The 24,487-nt window shown below is 43.5% G+C and overlaps 1 protein-coding gene across 4 annotated transcripts in view; it reads right to left on the bottom strand.

Annotated features, from left to right (window-relative positions):
• Window positions 1-24,487, bottom strand: part of USP32 (ubiquitin specific peptidase 32) — a 67,487-nt gene that overhangs the window by 42,277 nt on the left and 723 nt on the right. For 3 of the 4 annotated variants that reach the window (XM_027660135.1, XM_027660137.1, XM_027660139.1), the window contains exon 2: window positions 4,388-4,515. In XM_027660135.1, the coding sequence (XP_027515936.1) occupies window positions 4,388-4,515 (128 nt within the window). Of the gene's footprint in view, window positions 1-4,387; window positions 4,516-11,443; window positions 11,540-24,487 lie in introns of those variants that run through there. The other variant, XM_027660136.1, reaches the window with a different exon arrangement.

Raw genomic sequence — 24,487 nt, 5'->3', positions numbered from 1 at the left:
CAGAGTGGACACGAAAATACATGTGCTGTACTGCTCCTCCTGCAACCCCAAATCTACTCCTACAAACACCTGCACTCCATCAGGATCCCAAGACAGGAATCTCCAGCAGGTATTAGAATTTAAAGCAGCCAGAACTTATCTGTTATTCTTACACTTCTTATTTCAGTGTGTCTTATAAATTGATTTTCTTACAGGTATCACAGGGAGCATCTGAGCATAAGGAGAAAGGATGCAGCCTGGCTGATGAGGAACTATTGGGAAAGAGCAGAACAAAGGGATTTCTCACTGCTTGTGGTTTGGACAGCAGCCTCTATTTGCTGAACTTATTTATTAAATAGGATTTTTTCAGAGGGGAAGACAAAGGACCAGAGATCAATTCCTACTACGAAGAGTGTTGTGTTTTAAACAGTTTACTTTGCTTGCATCTGAATTACAATCTAAATAAACAGTACTAAAACCAGGATGTATACTGGGTTTTTTTTAATGTACTGATTTTTTCACTTTTCTCCAGTGAAGCCTTGAGAATATTCCTCACATAACAATTTAGCCAAATACCAATAGCAGATTCAGAATTATTGTGGACAGATTCAACATTTCATGTGAACCTTTTTACACTTCTAAACCAAAATACAACAAAATGCTGCCACAAAAGGTTTAATTACCTTAAAACAAGTAGCTGAACACTGGAAATGGATGTGAGAGAAAATAAAATCTTCCTGCATTGTTAAAAATGGGAGCTTTGGAGGTCATTTGCTGACCACTATTTGGTATTAATAAAGGAAAATTTAGCTTCCTTGGTAGTTTAATCTCTTCAATAATGTAAATCACTAAGGGACACTTTTCAGAGACAGCTCTGAGTGAAGGTGGAACAAAACCAGCAGCACTGAGAGGAAACCTCTGTGAGCAGCTGCAGTGACATCACTGGGAGGGTTGAACCTGCAGCTTTTCCTACTAAAAGGGCAGAAGAAGACAACTGAAAATTCCCAAAGAATATATTATACAGCTACTAACTTCCACACCTGCCGAGGGTGGCACGTGTCACCTCTGAGATTCTTTAGGATGATGGTGTGAGGCTCAAAAGTGAGCGTCAGAAACGTCTGATGACAAAGCTCAGACTGAGCTGTGCTTCCTCGAGGACCTGATGAGCTGGGATTCTACAAGAGCTTCACAACTGGACTAAGAAAGCTCCTGGACCCCAAATCCCTCTTTCTATCCCCTCTTTCCCCCCAAGCCCAGTGCTGAATCCTCAAGGCCAGGCTGGCACTGCCATAGCCCCGTGAGTCACTGCACTATCACAGGGGTGGTTTCCACTGCAAGGCAAAACTAAGCCAGGACTGGGAGTGACCAAACAAAACCAGTCCTGGGCTGTCAAGGGCACTGGTTAGACCTGGCCAAGCCCCACAGTGCTGTGGTGGCAAGGAGGAGAGATAAGGGAACACCTAACCCAGCGTGGCTACACCAGATCTCCCACTGCTCTGCAGACTCCCTGGAGAAACCCGCAGAAAATCCTCTCCTGGTCCACCCCATCCAACCCCTTCCCACTGTTATCCACTTAAAACTATTAAAATATGTCTGCAGGCACGTCAGTGTAAATGAGACCAATAACAGAGGAGGATTTAATCCTCCAGCAAACATTCTGCAGAGCCTCAGATTCCTCCTGCTCTCAGACAGCTCTGCCCGAGCACAGTCATTTCCACAGGGTGCTCAGCTCATCCTCTTCTATTACTGAAGTTTAATCCCTTTCCAAATGCTTGAAGGGCTAAATTATTAAAACTAAATTTGGGCTTTATTTGGGCACAGGGATTGTATGGGCTTCACGGCAGAGACTTGAATTCCACACTTTTTATGGCTAATTATTCTTTTTCACAAGGTGCCTTCAAGGCTACACAGCCCATGTGGGCATTTTACCTTTATGTTACACACTGGAATCATGCCTTTTTTAAAACATGCAGTTAAAACATCCCCTCACTTCTGCTGAACTTTGTACATCTCAGTTATGGCATCAGCTGAATGCCAAATATTACATCTATGTATTATTTCAATGCATTGTCTGCTCCTGATACAAACACAGAAAAGGAATGCCCAGTGTATCTGTATTTAATATATGTAATTATGACCACAGGCAGCTGGCATTGCTTTGAGTTTAGCTGCTTAACCATTCCTTGGGAAGAGTTTATAAACACTGAGTGGTCACAGAACAATATATAAGACAGATTAGTCTTATATATGTCTAAAGAAGGGGCTCCACAATTTTTCACATTAATGTGCTATTTGAGAAAATTGTAGCAATGTGCACCACGAAAATATGATGCAATTTTCCAAAATTACTTAATACTGTTGCAGCTTTACTTAAAATAGCCACACCCAGACTATCAGAGCAATTTACATTTCACAATGTGAAATTCAGGGCAATTACATGGTACAAAGTAATGCTTTTTTGTAAGATTTGAGTCTCACACGTTATGTTTCATGAAGAGTATAAAGAGATGGTTCTTTCCTGTTCCAAAGCAGCCCCAGCCTATCCAAGCAGTTCCCTTTGGGTCCCAATCCCTGGCCCTGTGCCCATGAGCTCCAGGAAAGGCTGCTGGCAGAGCAGGAGGAGATGCTCAAGACGTTCTCCTGGTTCCTTTCTCCAGAGTATAAAATGTCCTGGAATCATTCCTGATTTTATCCTTCTGACCCCTCTCCTCTCCCAGTCCTTGGGAAGTGTGTGTTCCTGTTCTGGCAGCCCCCTCAACGTGTCCCTCCTGTCCCTGCTGGCATCATCCCTCTCCTCCTTTGCCTTTCTGGGGCTGCAGCTTGGGAACCAGTGAGTCACATTTGGAGAAGAAGCTGCACTGACACTCAGCTCCTCAGTCAGGATCACTGAATGCTGTGCACAAACCACCTCACAATCATAATGTGGGTATTTAGAACAGATATCATCTCATGAGTCACTGAAATGACTGCACTGGCCAAAGGTAGGAGCTCCTTTCTCAATGCTGTTCTCCTTCTCAGCCTAAAATAGAAAACTATGAAAAAAAAGCCTTCTTGAAACATCATCATCATGATTCTGTCCTTCCACCTCCTCTGCACAACACTTCTACTATCAAGGTGCCCACAACTGCAGATGGTGATTCCATTATTTCCCTGCATTTAAAACCCAAAGTTGTTCATGCTTCTCCCCACCTGACCAGCTCTCCTGCAGTTAAACAACATACACAGCACAGCTCTTCAGTTCATTTTATTAACATCCCCAACTCCATTTGCCAAGAGATCTTTGGAGAACACTCCTGTCCTGAACATGTAAATAATGGTTTGTGTGTGTGACAATCATGCAAACTGTCGACCAAAGCTCCCCTGGTTTCGGTTCCCTGTTCTGTGTTCCTGCTGCACGACTCCTGTGCTTTTAATTTAACAAATTCCTGAAGGCCCATCACTACTCAGACACGAATAACTATTACTCAGAACATGCAGAGCAGCCAGCCCAGCAACCTGAGGCTCCAAATGATCTATTTTAATGACTGAAAGGCTCAAAACCCAGAACAAGGTCTTCAGCTGCCTGATGACTTTCCCTGCCTCTCCCCATCCTGCAGCCAGCGTTTACAAAGCACCCCTTTTGAGCAGAATCAAACCCAAATTTTGTCCAAATTTACAGTATTCAAGCTCCCAGATATGACCCTGCATTGCCTGAGCCTGACAAGTACCATCATTGGCAGTGGAATTTTGAGATGAGCTCTGATGAGACGCCATCAAAAACCAATTATGACTCTTCCATTAATTTTATTTCGCCACCTGGAAACCCAAGAACTGCTGTATAACCATGATGAGTGTTAAAGGACAGAATCACCACCAAAATTGTGTCTTTAAGGACAGATTTTTAAAAAATAAAATACAGAGTGGCCAGCAGACAGTTGAAACCCCAGAACCTCTATTTGTGACTAAATCAGTAATTTAATTCTTAATATTGACATAAAAGGGACACAATAGTACAAGCTAATATAAAATGCTGAGAATTTTGTCATTAATTATTTCAAATCAGTTGTATGCAATTGATATATTGTTTTTTGTTTAGTTTTATGGACTACCAACAGTCAAAGAACCCAGAAGACACCCTCAGAAATTAATACTGAAGAGAGGTTTTAACCCACGGGCAAATCAGATCCCTCCTTTTAATTTCCTGGTGTTGAAAATTTTCCTGGGAAGCCTGAAACACCCCCACAGAACCCAAACTGTTTACAGAAGCCAGTGGTATCATCCTCCTTGTCAACACTTGGGAAAACCAGGAAAAAATGGAAAGAAATTCAATTAGTTCCTGTACAAGCACATCTGTGTGTGCACACCCACAGCTCCACGTGATCCACTGCATTTGGCTTCCCAGATGGAAAAGAGCAGGTTCAGAGCTCACCTCAGCAACTTTTGGAGGGACTCCATCACCAAGAACTTCCCTGATGAAGCACTGCTGGGTCATATAATAGGAGAGGCCACAAGTCCTCTTGAAAGCATCTTTCAGCCTCTTCAGCTCTATGTCTGTAACTGTTGAGTGAGAACAGAGGGGGGGAAAAAAACCCAGTCAATAAAGGGGTTAGAGAAAGGCAACAGCTTAAGGAATCCCAGAATTCTGTATTCCTTACATTTACCTTTCCAATAAAGAGACACAAAGAACTTAAATGCATGATTTCACCCAAATAATGGGGAAATGTGACTACTGGAAAATGAGATCTAATAATCTAATCTTGCTTGAAAAGAGAGAAGGGAAGCAGACCTATAGTTAACATCAGTGTGAGCACCAGTTCACTGCCTAAGTTTTCTGACTTCAATGGTGTATTATAAATTGTTCTAAATTCAGCCCCATTATTGTCACACAAAGGAAAATGAGCCAGTTTTATGATCAGTTTTACACTGCATGCAAGCCAGAGAAATTATCTGCAACAGTGGTGAATGTTATTAAGAGCAGCTCCAAGAGCATCTTTCAAGCAGCTTCATCCTGTAAAGTCTGATTTTCTGTATTAAAAAAATAAAATACCTCCCCACCACTACATGCTCATGAGGCATGATCTAAGAGGGATAAAACTCGGGACTACATGGAATTCTTCACCTAAGATTCCCTTGCACAGCCAAAATCTGCCTGCCAACTCCACCTGCCCAGGCTTGTCCACAGCAGGAAAACCTGCTGCCATCCCATCCATCCCTGGGTTGGGAGCTGCCTGGAAAGCAGGAAACCCTCAGAACTTTACAGGCACAAGGCAACTTTCTAACAAAGTGTTTGAGAAGGGAAGTATCTCGTGGAACAAAACAAGGCCCTTTGTCCAAAGCCAAGCTTCAGGAATAGCACAGCTTGGCCCAGAGCCCCCTGGAAGTCCCCACGTGGTGCAGGGGGAGTTATTTCTCATCCAGGAGCTGCAGAAGTGATGCTGCACATGGGAGCTGTGCCACTGTATTTATAGTAAGGCATTTTCCTAACCCTGATATCACGAGCCAGACAGAATCAACACTGACATGGCCAAAGGCTTGTCAGGGCTTTTTGTCAGCCAAAATAAAACAGAACCCTCGAGGGCTTAATCCAGCCCTCAGCAAAACTTCTACATTTCACTTAATTCATTCATCAAAAGAAAAATCAATCCTTAAAAGTAAATCACATTAAAACGTTCCTCCCTAATTTTAATCCTTGTCAACACCAAAACAGGCCATTGGCTCCACTTGACAATTGTGTGTAACACCAGAAATTGGGTTATGTTTCTGCTCAAGTTTTATTACAGATTCTGGGGACTTCTGACCAGGAAAAAGAAATAAAATCAAAGTAGCTAAGAAATAAACCTCCAGTGTGACCCCCACAGCACCAGAGCTATCAATTAGCACAGTGATGATTAGCATTATCACACATCTTGCTTTACTAAACCAAGCAGGCTTTAATTACCTGGCAGAAGAATGTTGGGATAACGCTGTTACCTGGCTCATGTGGTGTTTAAATCTCACTATTTCATAACAACATCTGTCCAGAGAGGCATTGGCTGTGCCTTTACATGTGATGCTTTAATGAGCACTCAAAGAAGAAAGAACTGAAGTGCTTCACCTCCTCTCACCTCTGATGCAGAGCACAACTACAGAACATTTCCAGCCAACAGGGACAACTCCCCACCAGGTGTTCAGTGAGCAAAAGCCTGGGATTGCTCAGGGAACATGGGAAGGGGAAGCTCCTGGCTTTGTGCTTTTGGCAAGGTAAAGCAAACAACCTGGATCCCAGACTAAATCTAGCAACAGTTCTTTGAGGAAAATATTCCCATTTATTGCAGTTTTTATACCCCTACACACACAAACACACTTTTAATAAAAACAGACTCTGCATTCTGGGGCGTTTTTCTCCCTGTATTAGCTTTTTTATCTTCTCACAGTTCATCCAATCAGGTTGGTGGTCATTTGGCAAAAAAGTCTGTAAGCAAATGAAGCATTAGTTAACCTGATGCTTACAGGACTTCAGGAAGTGCTTGGGAACAGGAAAATCCCACATAAACATACCTACCATGACATGCAGGAGTGACTGGAGTGCCAGTAAAGGTGAGGAGAAGGTTGGGAACAAGGCTGGTCACCAACACTACCAAGACCTTCAAAGAGAACTAAACTATCAGGATATTTAATAACAATGATTAGTTGACACTGCCAGCCCATGTTATATTTCAAAAGCAAGTTATTAGTGCCAGAGACCACTTAATATTATTGTTTGCATGCAGAAACTACAAAACAGGTCACGGACTAACAGGAAAGGTAATTACTTCCATTCCTTCCCCAGGAGCCATTAAAATGACTGATGCTGCCCATTTAAAATCATCTGCAAAGCTTTGCAAAGAGAAGTTCATTAGACATTTAGATGCAGGCACACCGAAGTACAACTGAAATGAGCAGAGTATAAATCAAAGATATTATCAGTGTTTACTGGGAGCCGGGAAGACAAAATATTTGAACACAAAATCCCAACACCAAAAGTACCAATTACTCAACACAGAGATAGAACATGATGGGGCGTTGAGAGGAAATAAAACTAAGTCTTAAATTATTAAAGGAATTATTTCTGGAAGCAATACATCTATTACTATACCAACACCAGGAATTAGAACACTCACACCCCCCAAAGCCACTTTTTTTCTCTCAGTTCCACAAGCCCTGCCCATGAAGCATCACAGACCAGGGAGGTGTTTTTAATCCTACTTTTAGATGTAAATAGAGTTGACAACCCTGCTTCCTGAAGTTCTTTCATTAAGTTTGTTCACTTTTTCCACAGTCCAAACACTTTGAGGAGCCATTTGTCTCCGAACACCTCCAAAAGACCCTTCACAAGCTGCTGCCATCAGACACAGACACCACTAAATACACTGTTGTTGCATTCATAACCCGACAGAGGGAAACTTCAAACTTCCCAAAATAAGTTCATGGTAGCCAACACAGCAAAAACCATCTCCTGAGCACAGCAAAAGCCACCTCCACATCACACCTCCCAATGGCACCTCAAAATTATCGTGGGGAGAGCAATGAAATTGGAACTGCAGATCTAACTCTTCACACCTCCAAATTACAGAAGTTAACTTTTTATTGGATAAAGTTCTCGTTCAAGGTAACAAAAGCAAGTTTCAGTAGTTAGACACTGTATGTTAATTCTTAAAAATATATATATATATATCTACCCACTTCCAAAAATCACCACTGAAAGAAATGATCTCCTCTCCAGAAGGAGAAGCCACAGGCTGTCACTGTGGCTGGGTTAACTCTGCTAACACAGACCTCGGTGCTACCTCAGCTGGAGGGTTTCCAGGAGAGCTGGAGACACTTGAACAGGAGATTAGTGCTCCATCCAACTCTCCAGGGAATACTGGAGCTCCAGTTTGTTTAATAAAGTTTAAATGAAACCACGCAACCTCAGCTAAAAATGTCACCCAGCTTCAAGTAATTGTCCCAAACCTCCAGCTCACCAACTGCTCCGGGTATTTTTAGTTTCAGAGTGTTACTTAAACTCAAGGCTGTTTATATGGATGTACAACTCCACTCTGGCTTTTAATTCCCATCTATCCAGGTGATGATTTGTGCACTTGTGCAGTGCCTTCCAAACCAGTCTCGTGCTGGAACCCACCCTCTGCTCTGCCTTCACATTTATCACCAGGTCATCCTGGAGGTTTCCTTTTAGGCTAAAACCCTCTCTGAAGCTCCAACTACGCCAGCCCATGTGCCCAACTCAAGGTAAACCTTAAGTTTACACCCCTAAAGCTGGCCTGAGTTTCAGAGGGGGTCCCTGCCAGCTCTGCCACTGATACAAACGGGAGCAGCAGAGATTCTGGCTCAGAAAAAAATCTGCTCCGTGTCTGTAGAAGCCTCATGTTGGATACCCCCAGTCTGGGCTCCAGAGGTGATGTTCCACTTGGAAAAGGAGGGCAGGGAACACAGCTCAAGTCACCACCCTCCTCCTCCTTAAAAGGAAGAGGGGTGTGAGAAACCCAGGTTAATTGGCTGAAGCATTTACTGCCTAGTACTCAAATGCTGCAATATTTACACGTGCCCATCAACCACTCTCGAGTTTAAAGTCTGTTCTGTATAAAAACTGCAGCCCTAACAGTGCACATAAACCCCTAATTTATGTACCACAGAGCTCCTTTTCCAGCAGCAGAAACTAATCCTTTTGCTCCCCCAGCCTGGAATGTTAAAGCTCATCTTTAGAGGCACCTCCAGTTCTGTTTCAGCTGAGCTGGAGGAAACCAACGGCTGGAGTGGAGCTTTGGCAAGTTCTGCAACCACAAATATTCACCTGAGAATCTCTATTCACTTTAGAGACTTTTTTTTCTTTGCACATCCTGCAGCTCTAATCCCACCCCCACCTCCTTGGCTTTTATCTTGGAAGGCTCTGAAAGCCTCTGTGTGTAGTTCAGGTGCAGCACAACCCCTGTCCCTCCCAGACAAAGGTCACCCTGAAAGGCCTTGGACAACTTCAGAGCACAAAAGCTGGGACACAAACCCTTGGCTCAGCAAAAGCTGCTCTGCTGTTACCAGACTGCTGGTGAGATTTATTAAGAGTCATCATAAAAATACGACTGCATGACTAAATACACCTAATATTGATATTTTTGCTTGTTCACTTCCTGTTTTGGAGGAAGACAAAGAAGAAAATGGTGACATCAAAGCCAGTTTCTCACTAATCAAAGTACCTACAGTGCATATTCTGTGAAACTTCCTCAGAGACCGATGAACCTACACTAAGGTTGGCCAAAATTACCTCAGTAATGTTTTATTCAAATACTGTAAAGCAAGTAGTTAAAAATCTTCCTTAATTACATGCATATGTTATTTTTGTAAATGATGCAACACCAGGACACCAGTGACACCAGGAATGAAGAACTGCCATGCACCACGTTCTCTTCTTGGCACCACCAACCTGCACCTGAAGCAAGAACCAGAGTCACTCCCCTTCCCACGGGGCTGCTCCCAAATGGCAAAGAAATTCCAGTTACAGATTTAGAGATGCACTGAGGAGAAGCAACAGCAACGTTTTTGATGAGCAGGCACTGCTGCTCAAGCTGCACCAGCTCACACGTGGATGTTGAGCATTACAAGAAACAAATGTTCATTCTGAAGTGAGTTTGTCTAAAGGTTAGAAGTGGTTAGTCAGGCCCAGTGGATTTTCTGCAGCTCAGATAACATAATTACTGCGTGACACAGGCAGTGAGGACGAGCACAATAAATGCATTTTAAATCCCTATTTAATAGTTACTTGGAAAGTCAGACCAGCCACAAAAAACACCTTCCCTTGCAATGCTTTTTCCCTCCTGTTCTTCAAAAATCCAAACACACTGATGTAAAATGTTGGAATGAGATACAAACAACAGCTTTCCAAAGCAGAGCAAAGGGGAAGAGTAAAAGCATTTGAACTCTTAATGCTGCCTGAGACATTCAAGCAAGAGCCACTTAACCTCTCTGTGTCTTCTCTCCACACTAAAATGGATATAAATTCCAGTCTGCACCAGGCAGATGTGTGATAAATGATCTCAGATACTGCACAAGCACTACAAGCTACTAAAAAGCTGCTTTAATCACTAAAAAGGGCAGAATCCCAAGAGTTTAACTGAGGGAAGGTGGAATTAATCCGCCCTGGCTGCTAAAAACTGACCAATTAACATCATCTGGAATTAACTGGACACAGAAACACCACCAAAATCACAATAGCAACGTGCAAATCCTCGCTGCCACCAGGATGAGCAGCAGCAACACCACCGAAAAGCCTCAAATATTTAATTTGAATGCATGAAATTATTTATTCTAGTTCGCAGGTTACCAGCAAAAAAAAACGCCAAACCAGCCAAAACAGGGCAAGAGGACCACAACACATCCACAGCTCTGAAAATCAAAACAGGAAACACAGTATTGCATAAGCAGGAAGAAAAAAACCCAGAGGATAAAAAGGTCAGTTGAGGTGAAGGGTCAAGAAACCTTGAGCTCCTCTGACTGAAGAATCTCTCTCTGGTAGGATTGGTGCTTTTCCCCCCAGAAACACAAGCATCAAAATGCCCACAATGCTCCACAAACACACACAGAAAATCCAATGACACCACTTGATGAAAACCAACCTGCTAAAAAAGACAAAATCCCCCCCCCAGCCCTGCAGATCTCAAGCACACAAAGCAAGCAACAATTTGCAACCATCAGCATAACACTGCATTTATTCTTTACTAAAAATAAGCAAACCTGAACTGGAATAAAACAGGCAACTTGCTCAGCCTTCAGAAAGCGAGGAAAATTCACCTGTCTCGAGCAGCTCAGGTTTGCAGGATTCTAATATTTTGATTTTTAAGTGACAATTTTAAAGGTTCGATATCAAACTCACAGGGCATATAATTCTCTAACCAGACAATTATCTTCCCTGTAATCACTCGCTCAATATTTCCCCCAGGAATCTTCATCCTAGTTATACATGGAAATTTTATTACTTTTTTCATTAGTCTTTATTGTGACTTAATGGCTGCAGTTATGAAGTTGTCAAGAATTGCAGCAATTACTAAAAAAAGCTGCTAAAAGAGGTAAAATGAGCAAGTGAACATAAAGAATGTTTGGGAACAGCCCCAAACAGGCACAACAAACTGCAATTGGGATAAATGAACCAGCTATGAGTAAAAAGTCGACCTCCACACCCACACAGCTCTGCCAAAAGGGAATCCACTGGGGAATATTTTGGGCAAAAACACAGACAAAAAAAAAAAAAAAAAATCCTGCCTCCCCTAAGGAAAAAATTAATCCACTCTTAAGGAATCTTTCACAGCTGGAGTATCAAAAATGACACCACTGGATTTCCACAGAGCACCTCACTAAAGACCTGCCAGTCTTCTCATGTCGTTTACCAACAACAGGAATTTAAGGATAACACCAGAGTTTTGGGATTTAAAAAAAATAAATGGAATTATTCAATCCAGCTGTACTTTTTTTTTCCTCCTACCTATTCTTTGGTTTTGGTAGCAGGGGCTCATCCTGGGGATAAAGCTCTCCTTGGTTTGTCAGATTTAAAGCATATCAGAGGTTTAACATCTCCTGTGAGGGGAGTGGAAGGAGATTTAGTCATTCCAAAAGGATTGGCCAGTTCTCTGGAACACCAGCACTTCGCATTTATGTGATGCTTTTAATCTTCAAAGAGCTCCCTCCTCCCAGCTCCCATTCCCAAAGGAATGGCAGCATTCCCAGCCTGGTTTATCCCTCTGGATCTCCAGCAGGACACACGCTGGCACTGCTGGGATTATGGTGCCTGCAAAGCAAAGCTCCTCAGCACGGGTTTGGGGACAGCCCTCCCAGGAAACTTAACAGCCAGGGGAATAATGACAACAGGGTAATAATCCTCCCACCATCTGAGCATATAAATCTTATTGGCTCTATTTTATATCCTCAGGAATTAAAGGAATCCTGGTCCAACCCTGGGAGCCACGGAAAGAAGCTGAACATTCCCAAACCTCTGCAGAGCAGCAAAGGCAATTTTACCACTGGCATCAGGGGCAATCCGAGCACAATGGACTGGGATATCAGGGACAAAAGTAATTCCTGTTACCAATTAAAGAATTAGTGAACTCATTCTCAGGGATGGAGGGAAGCAATTCCCAGCCCTGGGTCATCCCAGGATGGCACCTTTCTCCCTCAGGAGTTCCTGTCCTTTGGTAGAGGGGAAAAGAGGGGCAAGTTTGAAGTGGTTTTAAACAGAGCACAAGTGATCTTGCAGCAACCACTGAGAACTGAACTCCCCTCCAAAAGACAGAAACATCAACTAAAAATAATCAGGAGTGTGTGGGAAGCCCTAAAAGCAACCCTGTCTGGGATGTCTGTCTGCACCTGAGTTCCCAACCTTTTCATTCCCTAATTTTCTTTCCACTGCTGTTTTCTGCACAGTTGTCATGGTTTGTCCATGATTTCCCAGGAGATCATTTTAGCTTTCAATCTTTTCAGCATTTTTAATTAATATTTAGTCCTCTTTAGATGAGAAGTTAAACTCTGCTCTTCTGAGCTGTCCCTTCACCAGTTTTCCTGGCAAACACACTGGAAGTTTGGATTGTTAGAGGTGAGCAGAGCATCTTCTGTCACAATCCAAAAAAGCTGCTCCCACTTTATTACCACCATGAAAAAATCATGTAGACATTTATGCTTGTTAAGATTCACAAAATTACAATATAGAACTCATTTCCAAGAAATAAACAGCCTGTTAAAATGAAAGGCAAATGCCAACTATGTAAATGCAAACACCACATAAGGACCTCGCTACAAAATAAATCATAATATAACAAATATTTCATATCCTGCCTCCCAGCAGTGCCAAAAACACTAAGGGCAGCTGTAATAGGAATTGTTCTTTAAATAAAACAAATATAATCTGAGCCTGAAAGTTAAACACAACCTGCAACTTGTGCACAGGAAGGCAGAGCTTCCCATCACCTTTAGTGAGGATGAGAGGCAAGGAAGGGGCTCTGGTTTGGGGTTGCTGGTGTAGTTTGGATCAAACACTCACTCCACTGTTTCCCTCTGGCAGCTAAAAGAGCCAAGCCTAGTAAAGCACAGCACTTAAATACTGTGACAAGAATAATAAAAGATTCAGATAATATTTACACACTGCTGCATCCTCATTTCTGAAGTCAGAAGAAAAGCATTACTCGCTTGCAAGTCGAGTGCTGTGGCACAAACACACTCCATGTGTGTATCCAGGTGCCAGTCAAAGGCTCTGTACTTTGAGCCTTCCCACTCCCAGCTCCTGGGGACACATCTGTCCCAAATACAACCTCAAACTCAGGTGCAAAGGGAGTTATTGCAGTGCCAGGTCACAGATTGATGCCTCCTGTTGCACTGGTGAAAACACACAACGAGTCTGCTGCACAACCTGTGAGGGGCTGAACAGCAACAGCAGAACCTCCCAGGGAGACACCGGCCTGGAGAGCCAAGAAATAAAATCAAAACTATCATGGGGGTAGTTCTGGGAGAGCACCAGGAACTGAATGAGGGGTTTAATCCCTATTTCCAAACCATTTCCATCTCCTGTTAAGAGAATTCTCAATTAACATCCGACCGTTCGTATTTAGAATTATCCTGAAAGACTCCAGACCAGTTTTACATCACAAAATTTATGTCTAAAGATATTCAGCCTTGGATGTAGATTATTCCCAAGGTCCTCCAGTGGGAAGAATGAGGCAGCCCATTTAGACCCAGCCTGTGACAGCTGCATGGGAACCCAGCTCCCAGTCATCCCACTGCTCAGAGGGATGGGATGACACAGGAACACACTGCCCATTGTTCCTCGGGAACAGAAAAGGGATTAGAGCCACTTCACCCCCCAGAGCTCCAGTGCCCTCAGCAGCACCAGCAGCTGGAACCTCTCCCCGAGTCCCTGCAGAGACTCACAAGATCTCCTCAAGGACATCCCAGGCTCCGGGAGCAGCAGCACATTCACATCATAAATTATCAACATTTTATAGGAGTCTATATTTACCAAACATTTTACAGTCTGCTTTTTAACCTCCCTCCCTGTGACACTCTGGCTCCTGCACATCTTTAGCCCACGTTCTGCACTGGAATTCCTGTGGTTCCTTCTCCTCTGATCTATCACTGCAATCTCCTCATTATTTAAAGAGCAAGATCAGTTCTCACAAGACATTCACACCACTGTTCTTCAAACAAGGTGATTAGATTTGTTAATGGCAAAAAGATCAATTACAGTTCTTCAGGAAAAGAAAAAATAATGCTCTTTGCTGCAAGATTGGAAAGCAGAGACCAAAAAGTTCTTACATTAGTTTTCCACTGATAAGAACCTTCACTAAGATCCTCACAGGACACAGCCCAGGCTGTCCTGACTGCTCCAACTGCTCATCAGGATTTATCCCAAAGCACTGCTGCTGAATTCAGCTTGTGCCAAGTGCAAAGCCACTCTTTCAATTTTCACACTAAAATCCAGGATTTAACCGTATCACATCACCAGGGAAAACGTGCTAAAAATCTCCTTTACAAGACTAGAAAATTTCCAGTGCAGAGGAAGATTTTGGTTCTGGGTAACACCTAAAAGCCAGAAACAGGGATTGAAAAGAAGTGCTTCTTCAGCCCAAAATACACTCGTGATGCCACATTCAAGTTCATTTTTAGAACAAATTCAATCTGCAAAACTCGAGTTCTCATAATTACTATCCCAATACTTTCAGTTCTTTTTCTCCACATCCACACAGACTTATTCAATCTGGCTCTTCCTGTTCTGTTTAGGGTTCTGTGTTTCTTCCACCTTTTTTTTTTATTTTATTCATTCAAGGTCTCAGAATTTTAAAAGAACAAATTTTGCAAACTAATGGAGTAAAACTGATGGTTTAAAACAATTCCAGTGACTGAAGGGAACCCGCAAGGAAACCAGAGAGGGAACTGTAGTGGCAGGACACAGAGAAATGGGTTCAAACTGAAAGAGGGGAAATTTAGGTTAAATAGGTTAAATATACAGTGGGATATTGGGAAGAAATTCCTCCCTGTGAGGGGGATGAGTTCCTGGCACAGGTTGCCCAGAGAAGCTGTGGCTGCCCCATCCCTGGAATGTCCAAGGCCAGGTTGGACAGGGCTTGGAGCAACCTGGGTTAGGGGAAGGTGTCCCATGGCAGGGACTGGGTGATCTTTAAGGTCCCTTCCAACCCAAACCATTCTGGGATTTTAACTGTCAAAAAAATCCAACTAAATCAGCCTTGGGATTGTAGAATCCCCCTGGGACAGCAGCATCTACCTGCTCAAATACTGCAGCTGAGGATTTTGCTGCCCCAGGACAGTCCCTGGGCACTGCCCTTCTCCCTGGGTTTGAGATGAGGAACACCAAGGCAAAACACACAGAAACAGAAGCACACATTCTGTATTAAATACTTCACATGAAATTAAACTGTGACAACTGAAAGACCAGCTTACAGAGATAGTTATAATGTGAATAAAACCGCTGCTCTTGAGGAAGAATTCAGAAGGGCCTGTAAGAGGGTTTATTTTTAAAGGATGAAGCATGTATTTTTTATACAGAATGCAATTATCTCTTATTTTGGCCTGCTGACATTGCTTCTCATAACTCCTGGGTCTAATTCAGACTCTAAACTAAGTGAAACAGCTTTCAAAGGCTTTGGACATTTTAAAAAAATCCTCAAAATAAGTGTTATCCATCCCTTTTGCCTTTGTAGTTGTGCTGCACTGATGCTGCTGTGGCTGCTCCCTCCAGACCAGCTCCCACTGCCTGTCCCTGTCCCTGCAGGAACCCGACCAGAAGGAAGCCAAATCTCATTTTAAGGTACAGAACGTCTCAGTGCCTATTTAAAACCACTGGAAAAGTCAGAAGTGCAGTGTCTGACACAGGCAGACGTGATTCCTGCCCGGCTGGGTCTGTCTGCTGCTCCCCATCACCAGGAAGGGGCTGATCCCCCTGGTTCCAGCAGCATCCCTGTCCCAGGAACTCTGCCCTGCAGTGCATTCCACCTCAGAGCACATCCAGGTAATTAACACCATCATTAACACCTCAGTTCGCCCCAAATACACCCCACGGTGAGCACGGCTCCTGTCATTCCCATGGGATGGGAGAGCTTCGTTCTGGGTTAAAAGGAGGATTTAAAGTCATTCCCATGGGATGGGAGAGGTTTGTTCCGTGTTAAAAGGAGGAGGGAAAGGAGGATTCAAACCCCCTGGAGCTCAGGGAATGTCACTGGATCTGCCAGGTGACAGGGATCACCTCAGGGCAGGCAGGGGTTCAGGGAAGTCACTATTTCAGTGCTTGCACCATTTTTACAGTAACTAATGAAATAAATAAACACCAGTCCTTCCAAACTGCCTCATTATCCCTTGTCCAAACCTTGCTCAGCCCACATCCTCTTTTACTCAACTCCAAATAAAGGCCTCGTTGCAAATGTTGGTGGATTTTTAACAGAAAGTCATTTTGTTAAATGAGTTGTTTAATAAAGAATCTCACATCTCTATCTCCTAGAACTCAGGCACATATAATAAAGTAATACACTAAAATAATTAAGGGAATTTTTTTTAAATTGCCATTATAATGAATGACTTAATGGTCTACACAGATTATAAGTTGCAGCAGTTTTTAAAGCAGATTTGGTGACCCCACTACAAAACCCATATGCAGATACACTTTGTGTTAAACCACGATGTGAACCCGGGTTACACCCATCAAAAATCAGAAATCCAGGAGCTTTCACACCAGTTTAATAAAACAGCATTTAAAAGGGATGCACTTTCCAAACATGTCCCCACCTATAGGGGCTACATCGGCTGAAGACAAGCCCATAAAAAAAAAAAAAAACCACTTCTCAGAGGGGTTAGAATTCATCAGGTAAAAAAGAAATGCCAGGTATTATTACCCAGCTAAGCTGGAAATACTGAAGCTCCACAGACCCAGCCACCACTACCAAAGGTGAGGTGTCCCTGAAGAAATCACAAAAGAAAATGGGCATTAGGATTCTGCCACTCTTTAGGTGAGCAGGGGATTTTTATTCCAGTAAGTGCCAGCAATAATCCAGCATTCAAAGTTTTGTGAATTGGACCCTTTCAAACTCTCAGGCAGAATCTACCTTAATGGGTTTTTCTTCTACATTCATCTTTGCCCAAAGGCTTCATTGTCTCATTATGTAAACGACCTTTTCATATGAAAATTAAATGTTAAAGATGCTTTTTGTAGTTCTTCAATACTGCAAATATCACATGGACATTCACAATAATTCAGACTAAGTGTAACATAAAGAAAAAGCACCTGCTTCAAGCAATAGAACAAATTAAGAAATAACTTGTTTTTAAAAGACTTAAAAATTGGAAGCCTTAATTAGAATTAACCTCCAGAACTTTCTTTCCTGCACAGAAACTCAAACTAAGAAAGGCTTTAAAGGAGGCCTTTAAGAGCCCTAAAAACCAACTGGGTAGTTCTGGTTTGCATCATCAGTCTTTGAAATAACTGCAGTCAGTGGAAAGAAACAATTCCAGTATTTGAAAACACATCACTTACTCTACCCCTCCTCCCTTGGTTTTCTGTGTGCTCACTGTATTTGGAATTTCTTCTTGGACCAAAAGAGAGCAGGATTATTTTAATAATAATTAATAAGTCACACAGAAGCCATAAGAGCTCAAGGACTCCCCAGAGAGCAAGTGATTCACGTGAACGTGTGAATTCACAACCCACCCAAAAATACACTCCCTTTTCAGAAGATGTTGTCATTTTTAAGATTTGGTAACACCTGATTTTTTTAAATACAGAGGAATCCCAGCCAGCCCCACCTCAAAGCAGAGTTCTACAATAACCTGGATTTCCAGAATGCAGACACCTCCTGCCTCCCCTCCCCACATCATTGCTGGTTCCACCTTCCCTTCCCTTCCCACAAAGCCTGTCAGCCCTTCACAGGCCCGTTTGCTGAATCTGATTTCATCTTTTTTGAGTACTACAGAACTGAATGCTTTACTTATTTTATGAAAGGAGACAGTGCAGAGCAGAGCAAAGGGTGAGGGTTGTTTTACTCCTTCCTCTCATAGAGCCAGGAGCCAGAAAGCCTCAGACTGTTGAGTCAAGTAAACAGGATTCAAAGTAGCCCCCTCTTATTTTCTTTCTTTCACATTTCATTAGAGATGCTTCATCTCATTCTGAAAGACTCCCCAGTTTCTATTTTTGTCTTTTTTTTTTCTTCTCTGCAGGACACTGTCAGGTAGATTTAGGGCTTCATCAAAACAAGGCTTTACCAAATTCAAAACAAACACAAATATTCCACAGGATAATCTATCAGGTTGGAAAGTATCTCAGGAGGTCACTCAGTTCAACCTTGTGCTTGAAACTGGGTCAAGGCTGAACTCAAACCAGCTTCTGAAGGGCTTTGTCCAGGCAGAGCTTGAAAACCTCCAAGGATAAAAGTTCAAACAACTTTCCCTGGGCTTGTATATTTAAAAAAAAAAAAAAAAAAAAGAAAAAAAAGGAAAAGAAATCAAAAAAAAGGTCTGGTGTTACAGTAGGAAAAACCAAAATGACTAGAAAGAGGTTTCCATGAAAATAATTGATCTCATTGGTTAAAATACAGGAAATAAAGCACAACAATCTCAGGGGGTCTGTGAGAGCTGTGAGATATACAGGCACAGAATCTATAAAACAACTGAATGTTGTCAGCACTGAGCTTTAGCCTATATCAAGATAAGAAAATATATTAAGTATAGAATAGGCTGATAGTGGTCTTTTCACTTACATTAAGATGTTTCACACTCAAAATGAGGATTTGTTCAGCTTATCCTTTAACCTCCAGCCCCATGGCTGGAATGGTATCTGTTTACACTCCTTTGGCAGCTTTCCTGACCACTTTGATTGGAATCTCTGCAACATGCTGACAGGACAAAACTGCAGCTAATCTGTGAGACTGCTAGTATGTAGAGACATGATTCACCTGTGAGGGGAGAAACCAGAGGATTCCCAACATAGTAAATGTTCAGTAAGAATCATATTTCAAGTTTTGAGGGTTTTTTTTTTCTTTAAGATGTTCAGCTTCTTTTTATTTATGAAATGCCTACACTCACAAATGCTCTTTTCTCAGACTTTGCATCACTGTGTGCACATCCAGCATCTGAGCACTCACCAAGGTTCTGCCATGCTTGGAACAGCTGGGCTTGGGAACCACCTAAGAATTACTAAAAACCTACCAAAAGGTATGAAATTGGCTCCCACAGAACCACAGCACTGCCAGAAGCCCGAGCAGAAGGCAACATTTTCCTCTAATTCCTAAGTTTTCAACTGGCATTTCATAAAGAACCTCCAAAGCCCACAGAAGGCATCTCAGGGAAGGAACCTCAGTGTCAGTTGATTTAAGTTCACCACACAAATGTTCCTCATTTCCAGCAGGAAAGAACTTGGGTAGTTCTAAGTGAGAGGCTGAAAACCCCCGAGGACACTTCTCTAAACTTGGAACGTGAAGTAAAGGAAGAGAAAGTGGTCAGTGCAACTTGGCAGATGAAGAATTACAGATAAAACCCCCCTCTCTTCCAGCAGATCAAGGGCAGCCCTGGGGAGAAGGATTTGGGGGGGAAGGCTGGACCTGCCCCAGCCCTAGAAACCCTCCATGCCCTGGGCTGATCCCCCAGCAGGGGGGGATTGTGCCCCTCTGCCCCCTCAGCTGAGACCCCCCTGCAGAGCTGCTCCAGCCCTGGGAACAGCACAGCGAGGACGTGGAGCTGCTGGAGAGAGTCCAGAGGAGGCACCAAGAGGATCAGAGGGCTGGAGCAGCTCTGCTGGGAGGAAAGGCTGGGAGAGGTGGGATTGTTCAGCCTGGAGAAGAGAAGGATCTGGAGAGACCTAACTGTGGCCTTCCAGGACCTGGAGGAGCTACAGGAAAGATGGAGAGGGACTATTTCCAAGGGCCTGGAGTGGCAGGGGGAACGGCTTCACACTGACAGAGTAGGTTTAGATTAGATATTAGGAAATAATTCTTCCCTGGGAGGGTGGGGAGGCCCTGGCACAGGTTGCCCAGAGAAGCTGTGGCTGCCCCTGGATCCCTGGAAGTGTCCAAGGCCAGGCTGGATGGGGCTTGGAGCAACCTGGGCTGGTGGGAGGTGTCCCTGCCCATGGCAGGGGGTTGGAATTACGTGATCTTCCCACCCAAACCATTCTGTGATTCTACAAAAAGCAGCCTCTTTTCATCAGTTTGTGGCAGTTTAAGTCCCCAAGTCACTCCCCCTGGTAGTCCATGCCCAGCAGAGCCTGCTGAGGGTGCCCTCCCAAAACAAGCATCACAGCTGAATGCCAAGGTTGTGAAATAATTACTGCCCTGTGAATTTGAGCAGCTACTTGCAGCTCTGCAGCTTTATAAACAGGAAGTGTGAAGCTGTGCATTCATACCTGCTTTCATCATATGACAGAGCCCTAAAGCCATCAAATACTGGCTGGCATAACAAGCCTGGCTGTATAATCTAGACTGTCTCCACAGTGGCTCCTATTCATCCTGATAGCTGGAAAAAAAAAAGGCTAAGAGAGATCTGGGCATTTTCATCACATGTCTCTGAAACTCAGAGCTCCACAAACAGAAAGACACAGGTTTATCCCCCTAAAAACCAACACATTCTGAAGAACCCTCACCTCCCCATAATATTCAAGTACCACTTTTCAGTTATGATAGAAAATAAAGTAGAACAACTTCCTTCTTGGAACACAGAGAGAAGAGAATAAAGCACTAAAATGGTTCCCTGATCATTTTGCCTAAAAACACGTCTGGGATTTCAGAAGTTAATTTTATAATCTGGAGTAATAAAAAGTGGTTTTCCATGGGCTCAAGGGCTGAGTCCATGGATTTGTCACCACGCTGAGATGGACAACCTCAAATAGATGATTATATATTTGCACAAGTTCTCCATCATCCCCCTGTCAGATTTATTACATCTGTACCGGAGGATGTTAATGATCAGACACCAGATATATTTGCCTTGATTTAAATAAAACAAATGTAGCTATTTTTCAAATTCAATCAAGGCACAAGAGGTCATTAACAAGATTTATCCTCTGCCCATCACACAGCATTAGTCATTACTGGCACACACACTAAAACCAACCTTCTTGTGGATTAAAGTGGGTTTTCACTGCTTTGATGGGCTCGGAGTCCTCCAACCTGTACCACCTTCGAGATGCACAATGAGGAGGGAAAACTGCCTTCAAAAATGACTATTTCATGAGCCCTCCAGAGGCAAAACCTGTGGAATTGATACACCTGCCAGTTTTGCCTCACCATTAGCCAGCACTTCACATTTCTGAACGACAGCACTGGTTTTGTGTTTTCTTTTTTGCTCTTTTTTCTCCCCGTGCACAAAACCAAACCCAGTGAAATGGATTCAGCAGCAGCCTCTCATCCCTCCAAGCCCCTCACTCCCTGACCACGCTGATGCTGGGGCACTTCCCTTTCTCCCACCCTGCACACAAAAATTCCACCTTGCTTCAAGCAGAAGGAAAACTCTGCCTTCCCCCCCGGCCCAAATCTGACAGATCCATGATTATTCATTGACATTCCTTGTGTTTCAGCCCTTACCTGACTCAATATTTGGCACAGATAAGCTGGAACTGGCCTGAGTTAGATCTGCTCTAAGTAGCATTCACAGAAAATTTGGCCACACGTTCTATAGTTTCATAATTTTCAAGCACCTTCATGGATTTCTGTTCAGTCTGTGATTATCCTCCAAAAGTTACTGAGGCAGAACACATTAGGAGTCACTGGAAAATACAGTCCTTAGGGATCTCACATAAACTGGCCACCAACACCACACAGACATCCCTTTCCTGGAGAATTCCTGGAGAATTATTAAAATATTCTATGGACAACACAGGGCAGGAGCTGCTGGGATAATACAGCAGTAATAAAATACAATAGTATTGGAGATAATAAAAAAAGTCATAAAAAGTTCTTCCTTTTATAAAGTTTTAGTGGCCCAACAACTGCACTTTAAGGAACTGGGTGTCAAGACTGGCAGCAGAACAACTAAAAATAAGGCAGATTTTAGAGCACCACCTCCTTGGCCCAAGGCAAGGCCTAACACCAAGCAATTCCCAGACATCCTGATGGACAGAGGGGCAGGAGAGGAGTGGAGATGTTGGAAAAGGCACCAAACCAAGACAGGACCCTGCCTGACTTGCAGCACTGCCCTGGGAAGAAAATTGCTGTTGGAGCTCAGGACGGAGCAAAAAGCAACAAACTCACCAACCACACAACCAGTTTGTGCCATCATGAATTTAGTTTGATACGATAACCAACAGTTTGATGCTCAGTTTGGAACACAGCACTTCTTACTTCACCTCCTCCCAAAGAATCCCTCCTGGGAAGGAGCTCTGCAGGCCCAGGGAGAGCTCTCCCCACACCCTTCCCACAGCAGCACCCAAAGCAGCCCCTCTGGCTACTGGAAATAAATGACCACGAGTGGGAAAATTCATAAAAAGAGATGGCTGAAAGAGCATCCCTTCCCTTCCACTCCCAAACTGCACAACCAGGCCTGGATTTCAGCGAGACCAACGTGGCTCCCTGTGGACCTGCACTGGTGGACACAAGACAAGTCCAGGGTGCCCATCCTGAGAAAAATAACCCAGCAGTACAACCTCATGTTCCGGGGTGGGAAAGGCCACCACCAGCAGCCTGCTGTCACACTTTCATCTCCTCCAACAGAAGTTACATTTTAGCTACAGTTATTTATATTGTGAGCCTTTAACCACAGCAAGTCTCCTCACCTTCCCAACCTTTGCTTGCTCCCAAAATGGAATTGCAGTAAGTAAAGCTGCTGGTCGTGATTTTCTGAAGCAGCATTTATCCAGATGTTCTGAACAACTGAAATTAAAACTGGTGCCTCAAAAATATGATCACCACATTCTGAATGATCACTCCAAGCACGGGTAACCACTGCTGATCACCCAGAAAGAATTCAGAACCTGCACAACATCACCTAATACAAGACTTTCTCAGCATTTATCTACCAGACACCAAGGTTAGAGAAGGCAGATCTAATCAGAGATAAATACATTTGGCTTTCTTTTTTTTTAATGTTTGTGTTTATCAATTATCTCTGTTTGTGTCCACAGAAATGCCCCAAGTATCAGGACAGTTCTGTGCAAGTAAGAATGGTCTAACAAATAATGTTTTGATAACCAGCCTTTTTTATACATACAATGATTCACTGGTTAAGTAAACAACATAGTTATTTAGCAAAACATCGATTTATAACAGAGTGCCTAAAACAACCTTTCTGTTCTCCTACAGAAAAACAGTATTAAATGTCTCATATAGAGAAGAATAACATGAAATAAAATAACAACAAAGGAAAACATCATATTCGCTGCGCAGGAATAATTTCAAATAACTTTTTAACAGCTCAGTCTCATTAATTACGGAACATCCAGAGCCACTTAAGAGTTTGAAGCATTTAAATCTCACGTTAAAATTCAAACCACTCGTTTTTTCTTATTTATGAACTTTGAAATACACATTTTGACCAAAATGAACGCATTTTCCACCTAAGAGCTTATTTCAAACTCTTCCTGGCATATTCAACTTCACACCTCTACCATTTGTGACTCCAGCTCTTCTAAAAATACAAGCACCAAAGCTTTTAAAGACTTCCTATACTTTCACTAGCAGTGAAATTCTTCAGGGCTGTTACGTTTAAAATATGTAACGTGGGTTTGAGTCACATATTTGTTTCTCCTCCTTGACAGTACAGTTGCTCCATCTCCTACCGACATGGCATCCCCTCAGAGGCCCCACCAGAAAAAAACAAAACAAAACAAAACAAAACAAAAAAAAAAACACCCAGAAAACATTTCTTAAAAATTCCCTTTGACATCAATTTGTTTCTCTTTCAATTAACACCCAGCGGTTCCACCCAGCTCTCCCTTATCGCTCCTGGCGTGCCTCTCACAGAAAGGGCAGCCATAGATTGGCCTGAGCTCGTGGATTTTTATCGAGGCTTTCCGTATCAAACAGGTGAGCTGCTTTACCTGCACTGCACCCCGGGAACGCACGACGGGGCAACAACCACAAACACCTGCCCTGCCTGCAAACCATCCGCCGCCGAAAATCCCCGTCCCTCTTTGTCCTTGGACTTGGCTATCACTTCCAGAGCCAGGGAGCTGCCAGGGTGTAGCTGCTGTCGCCTTGGAGCCCTGCAGCTGCGAGCGTTCACCATTCAGCTTGTTTATGTTTTCCCCTCGCTGCGTTCCTCTTTAAATTCTCCGGGAGGGCTCTGGAAACGGGGCTGGAACAGCGACGCGGATCCCAAAAAACCCCGCACGCGCCACATCCACCTCCCCACCCCGGCGGCTGCAGATGCGCGATCCCCGGGCACGGGGGGAAGTAAACACGAGGGATGGGAGAGCCGGGAGCTGACAGACAGCCCTGTCACACCGGGATGGCAGCATTTCCCGATTTATCCAGGGGGAGAGAGCCGGCGAAGCGGCAGGGAAAGGGAAAGGCCGGGCCGAGGGCGGCGGGAGGGTCCTGGCGGTGGGGACGGG

This window comes from Corapipo altera, unplaced genomic scaffold (assembly GCF_003945725.1).
Source record: "Corapipo altera isolate COAL_440 unplaced genomic scaffold, ASM394572v1 271, whole genome shotgun sequence".
In the NCBI taxonomy this organism is placed as follows: Eukaryota; Metazoa; Chordata; class Aves; order Passeriformes; family Pipridae; genus Corapipo; species Corapipo altera.
The sequence above is the reverse complement of the archived record's forward strand: the minus strand, read 5'-3'. Positions and strand labels throughout refer to the sequence as shown.